A 7119-nucleotide genomic window follows, 5' to 3' on the forward strand; every position below is an offset into this window, starting at 1 on the left:
GGTTGTACACAGGTTACTATGAGTCAGAACCAATTTGTCAGCACTTAACAACAACATATATATATATATGCAGTATGAATGTATATTATTATTAATATCCCTTCTAACTCAATGGCTACAAAATTTTCACTTTTGGTCCAAGCCAGAAGACTCTCCTCTGATATTCTCAACTTAATTACAGAGCTATCAGAAATACCCACTGTGAATTTATATCCTAAATAAGGTGTCCAAAGGACATGAACAGACATTCTACAGATTATAAACTATACCTATTGATATTCATGACCAAACTCACTGCCGTCAAATCAGATTCGACTCACAGCAACCCCTCCTTGCGTTTCTGGGGGGTATCACTAAGAAAGTAGATTGCCCAACCTTCCTTCCAAGGAGTGGTTGGTGGGTTTGAACCAGTGGCCTTCTGGTTAGCAGTCAAATGCCTTAGGTACTATGCCACCAGAGTTCCCTTCATATTCATGGAGAAATATTTTAAAAGAATAAAAATAAATAGAGAAATGCAAATTAAAACAATAAAGTGCCTTTGTTTTACCAGTTTAATAATTTTGAAATTTATATTAACTAATAAAATAAAGGAGGAGCTCTGGCATTGCAATGGTTAAGAGGTCAGCTTCTAACAAAAAGGTCAGCAATACATGGGCTCTACAGGAGTTATGACCTGGTGATCTGTTCCATAAAGATTACAGTCTAGGAAACCCTATGGGATAATTCTACTTTGACATACAGGGTCAGGGTTGTTGTAAGTTGGAATCAACTCAAAGGCAGTGGACTATCAGTCAGAATCAACTCAATGGCATAGAAGAACGACAATAAAATAAAACCTCTTTTCATCAGATAAAGTTAAATCATTTTAAAAATGATAAATAATACCAGGGAAAGTACAATCAAATTGATATTCTAATATGTGATCTTTGATATTCTAAAGAGATATGAAATAATTGACAACATGTATATAAAAACATTTTATTATTATTCATAGTCTTGATGAGTCGACTCTGTTCAGGAGGAAATCTATCTTATGAAAATAATTCAGAACACCAGAAAAGCAAAACACATTAAGTTGTTCACTAGAATATCATATGTAATGACAAAAAAATTAGAGGTGACTGGAATACCTGACAATTGAGAGTCATAGATAAGCAAAATATGTCATATTTATTCAACAGAATGTTAATATAGATCCATTTAAATGACTACTATAAATATTTTAGAGCAAACAGAAAATAATTAATAGGCTCATAGGTGAAAAAAATAAAATCAAGATTTCATTAGCAATGTGGATTTGAAAGGACCTAATAAAGAAAGCTAAAAAGAAAACTGAGCAAAACAAATCAAGGTCATTTAGTTCCAGAAGTACATTTATGTATCATATTTTTGTTTTAAGAACAGGAAGAAAATCTGCAATAAGAAAGTACTCAAAGTATTGAATAAAATGCAAATAATTTAAAAACTATTTTATCTCTACAAAAAAAGTGACTAAAATAACTGAATCATGAAAACTTCTCTCAATGATTGGAAAATCCACTTCTTAACACAAAACACACCTCCATTTTACAACATAGTAATGCTATGACGAAGTTAAGTTGAGACAGAGGGACTCAAAATAGTTGAATAGTTTTTCCCTCAGTAAATTAACAAAATACACAAAGTAATGATTCTTTCATACTTACCACTGTACCAAGAAACTGAATTTTCATGTTTCCACATGCTTCTCGAGAAAGACACTGGGGGAAAAAAGTATTAAAATAAATTAGTCAAAATGGATCAAGGACCTAAATGTGAAAAGGAAATCCATAAAATTCTTAGATGAAACCACAGGGATGTGGCTGCAGGTACTAGTTTTTAATGATGGGTTATCAGGTATTATAACAAAGGTATGAGCAACAAAAGACAAAACAGATAAATGGGACCTCATAAGAATTAAATTCTTCTGTTCATCAAAGAACTTTATCAAGAAAGTGAAGAGACAACCTATAGATTGGAAGAAAATCCTTTGGAACTATATATCCAACAAGGTTCTAGTCAAAAATTAAATAAAAATTCCACAACTTAACAGTTGAAAGATAAACAATCCAATCAAAAAAATGAGCAAAGGACTTGACTAAACATTTCTCCAAAGAGGACATTCAAATGGGCAACAAGCACATGAAAAAATTAGCTATCAAAGAGATGCAAGTCAAAACCACAATGAGGTAACACTTCACTCCCATTAGGATGGCTACGATTAAAAAAAACGGAAAATAACAAATGTTTGTGAAGATGTAGAGAAACTGGAACGCTTATCCATTGCTAATGAGAATACAAAATGGTATAGCTCCTGTGGAAAACAGTTTGGCAATTGCTCAAAAAAGTTAACCATATGACCCAGCAATTCCACTCCAAGGTATATACAAAAAAAAAAAAAAAAACCCTCACCGTCGTGGAGTCAGATCTGACCCCTCCTTGGGTTTCCGAGGCGGTATCACTACAGAAGTAGATTGCATAATCTTCCCTCCTAGGAGTGGCTGGTGGGTTTGAACCACCAGCCTTCTGGTTAGCAGTAAAATGCCTCAGGCACTACACCACCAGAGCTCCTAGGTATATACCGAGAGACCTGAAAGCAGCACCACAAACAGACACATGTACACCAATGTTCATTGCAGCATTATTCACAATTGCCAAAAGGTGGAGACAACCTAAGTGTCCATCAACAGAAAATGGATAAACACAACGCAGTACGTATTTACAAATGGAATACTACTTGGCCATAGTCCTGATCCATGCTACAACATGGATGAACCACGAAAACATTATACTCAGTGAAGTAAGTCAATCACAAAAGGAGGAATTTTGCATGATCTCACTCAAATAAAATAACAAGAACAGTCAAATGGAGAAAACCTGAAGTTTATTAGTGACTACCAAGCGTGGGAAGAATGGGGAGAAGGAAAGCCATTGTTTAAGAAGCAGTGAATGCTTGTTTATGGTAATGGACAATTTGGCAATGATTATGGGTGGTGACTGCATGGCATGATTAATGTAATTAATATCACTAAGTTGTATACCTGGGAAATGTTGAACTGGCAAATGTTTTGTTTTATATATTTTTATAACGATAAAAAAATTAATTCACATCCACATAAAAACTTGTATACAAATGTTCATAGCAGCATTATTCGTAATAGTAAAAAAAATGTAAACATCTATCAACTGATAAACAGATGAATAAAATCTGGTATGTACATACAATTGTTCAATAATAAAAAGAAATGATGTACTGATAAAATATACAACACAGATGAATCTTGAAAACATTGTGTTAAATGAAAGAAGCCAGTCTTAAAGGACCACATATTATTGTATGATCCCATTCACATGCAATGTCCAGAATAGGCAAATACACAGAGACAGATAGAAGGTTAGTGGTTGCCTGGGAGATGAAGATTGGGGAGAATGAGTGAATGATATAGGATTTCATTTTGGGGTAATGAAAATGTTCTAGAATTGGTTGAACAGCTTGTAAATAGATTAAAACTCATTGAATTATACACTTTAAATGGGTGAATTGTATGGTATGTGAGTGTATAGCTCAATAAAGTTCTTACAAAAATGAAGTGAATACAACATATATAGTATAGATATGTTATTAGGTGCCACTGAGTCTATTTCAACTCATAGTGACTCCATGTGACAGAGTAGAAATATCTCATTAAGTTTCCAAGGCTGTAATCATTACATGAGCAGGCTGTCACATCTTTCTCCCATGGAGCTATAGTTATATTGTTATCTTATTTGTTTGAATTTTAATCAAACATAAATATACTACCAAAAACAGTACAATGGTAATAAATACTCTTTTCTCCCCCACTCCCATCATACTCACCTGTAAAATTGCTCTATATAATCCTAACTTGCTCCTCAAAATTCTTCCTGTCCTGAGTGACCACCTAAGGTGTAACTATTGGTCTCACCTGATACTAAGCAAAAATAGAATGAAGAAAATCAAAGACATAGGAAACAATTAGTCCAAAGGACTAATGGAGCATGTGAACCTCAGCCTCCACAACCCTGAGGCCAGAAGAACTAGATGGTGCCCGGCTACCACTGCTGACTGCTCTGAAAGGGATCACAATAAGAGGTCCTGGATAGAGTGCAGGTAAATGTGTAACAAAACTCAAAATCCTAAAAAAAAAAAAAAAAAAAGAGTCCAGGCTTGCTGGTCTGAGGAAACTGGTGGAACCCCCAAGACTATAGCCCTTAGACACCCTTCAAGATAGGAACTGAACTTAACCTCCGTGACTCAACTAACAGCAAAATGACAGATGGACCTATAACGTGAACAGTAATACTAGGGAGGTATACATTCATTACAGCAATCAAGCATATGAAATCAATGACAGAGCTAGAAAGGCAGGAGGGCATGGGAAGAATGAATGAAGAGAAGGGGTAGGCACAGGAAGGAAATGGGAAGAATGTTGTTACAGTGTGGGGATCGCAGTAAATGTCACAAAATAGAATGTGTATGGACTGTTGAATGGAAAATCAATTTGCTCTGTAAACTTTCACCCAAATCACAATTAAAAAAAAAAAGTTCTTCCTGTCTGCGAGGACCTAGTCTCTTCAAAGACTCTACAAATAGCAGTTAAGTAGTTATGATTTTTTTTTTAAACTTTATAAGATGTAGCCCTGGGTAATTATTAGTAGACTTCAATCAAAAGCATACCATGAACTATTACAGATGTATCCTAATTTTACTCCTTTTATAGAAGTGGAGGTTTGGCAACTCTGATCTTTATGATCACTAACATAACAGACCAGGAGTGAGTCTCTACTGTTTTAGTGTTCAGGCGGAGCCCCTGGCTCCTCAAATAGAAGGAAGTTAAATCAATAAGAAGGAAAGTAGTTTTCTGAACGATGATATCAAAATGTTTATCCCTATCTGCAAGTATTGCTAAGTGATTTGCCACAAGTGGAATCTGAGTAGCATATTCAAAGAAGTACGGTATGGAGTAGAAAATTCAGGAGTGCTTTGTCAGTATTTTGACCCATTAATTCCATTCAAAGAATTTATCCAAGAAAAAAATCATGGGTAGGCAGAAAAATATAGCTATAAAAATGTTATCACACTGTAGGTTATAGAACTGAAAAATTACCTATGATCTAAATGATCAATGAAAGGGGCTGGTTAAATTAGTTATGGGGTATCTATGCAGCCATTAAAAAATTTTAGAGATATGAAAAAGTTATACATTCCTAAGTACAAAAAGAAAGTACAAAACAGTATGTTTAAAATAAGCCTCTTTATAAAAATAATTCTATATACCTTATAGAAAAACATTCTAGAATAAATAATACACATAAAACTTATTTCTGGGCAGCTAATATCGGTTGACCCTTCTTTTTTTCCTCCCTTTTAGTCATATGTTAATTCTTTTTTTTTTCTTTGCATGGTCATTATTATTATGTATTATGTATATTATTATGTATTACTCAATAAAGCCAAAAAGATAGAAATAATTCAGAATTGAATAAAACAGGTTATTTTCCTTTGTTTCCTAGAAAAAGATCCAACTTTACAATTTAAATTTTTTTATGCATATGTATTCTTATACATATATATATAAGAATCTTACATATCTATAAGAATCTTATAGATATATAAGATTCACCTGGAGATCTTGTTAAAATGTAGATTCTGAGTCAGTATACCTGGAATGCAAATGCAAACTTTCACCAGGGAGTTGAACCAGAACGAACTTGCTTGAAGCCCTGATTTTATGCTTTACAAACTTTTTATACTTAAGAATAGAGGTATGCCATAATTATGTTTTAGAAAGATTAAAGACTGAGGATATACAGGAATAAGTGTAGGGACAGATTATTTAGAAAAACTGGCTCAGAATGACACACACTGAAAGATAGCCTAGTAAAATTATTGGATTTTAAATAAACATTAAAAACAATCTTCTGGAAGGGCAATGTACCAAATGTGAGTGATCAACACGGTGGCACTGAGTTAGAGAAAGACATAGAGAGGTGCACAGGAGGTACAGACAATAAAGATGAACCCTTTTGTACATACAGTACTGTGTTGTCAGTGATGCCAAGTACTGATCTATGGGTGGACAGGCTTAACTACTAGGCATATCTACGCAGGGGGAATTGTGCCCATAACCATGTATAGGGTTGGCAGACAATGTTTCTACAAGTGTATTTGTATGTTCTGTAAGAATTCCCAGGTGTATAGTAGAGTTGACAAGGGACAAGGTTGTAGTCACTTCCTGGCCACAGCCAGGTACCCAGAGGGACCTGTGGGCTCAGTACCATGGTTGCAGGGGACATCAAGCTCAACTGGCATAACATACTACACAAAAACATTGTACCACGTCCTACTTTGGCGAGTAGTGACAGGGATCTTAAAAGCTTGCCAAGTGGCCATCTCGATGCAACAATGGGTCTCTCCTTGTCCAGAGCATAGAAGAATGAAGAAAACCAAGGACTCATGGAAACAATTAATCTAAGTGTCTGGTACACCACATGATCCTCAGACTATGCAACTATCAGACCAGAAGAACTACATAGTGCCCAGCTACCACTGTCAACCACTCGGAGGGGGATCTATGTAGAACATTCTGGATAGAGAGGGAGAAGAACGTGGAATAAAACTCAAAATCATTAAAAAAAAAAAGCGACTATGTTTGCTGGTCTAATAGAGCCTGGTGAAACCCCTGAGACTATAGCCCCTAGCTGCCCTTCAGATCTGGAATTGAACCCACTCCTATGGCTTCTAGCCAAATAAGACGGGCATATGACTGGAACATTCATATCAGGATGATACACTCCTTGGAGAGAACAATCATAGGAGAATAGAAGGGCTATGTAGGCACAGGGGGACAGCTGGGGGGTTGGGCAGGAGTGCATGGGAAGGAAGGACACAGGAAAGAGGTAACTATGGGGAGGAAGTGGGAGGGGAGCTGTTGCATTATGGGAAATTGCAGCCAATATCATGAGACAAAGTGAATGTGAGCTGCTGCCGTTGTTGTTATGTGCCTCTGAGTCGGACCCAACTCATAGCAACTCCTCCTTGGGTTTCTGAGGCAGTATCACTATGGAAGTAGATTGCCC

General features: G+C 35.7%; 1 protein-coding gene across 1 annotated transcript in view; it reads right to left on the bottom strand.

Annotated features, from left to right (window-relative positions):
• PCCA (propionyl-CoA carboxylase subunit alpha) overlaps window positions 1–7119 on the bottom strand; it is a 785038-nt gene that overhangs the window by 107170 nt on the left and 670749 nt on the right. The window contains exon 20 of the mRNA XM_007948152.2: window positions 1686–1739. Within this exon, the coding sequence (XP_007946343.1) occupies window positions 1686–1739 (54 nt within the window). The remainder of the gene's footprint in view (window positions 1–1685; window positions 1740–7119) is intronic.

The sequence above is a fragment of the Orycteropus afer genome, unplaced genomic scaffold (genome assembly GCF_000298275.1).
Source record: "Orycteropus afer afer isolate SDZICR_OR568_19922 unplaced genomic scaffold, OryAfe1.0 scaffold00206, whole genome shotgun sequence".
NCBI classification, from domain to species: Eukaryota; Metazoa; Chordata; class Mammalia; order Tubulidentata; family Orycteropodidae; genus Orycteropus; species Orycteropus afer.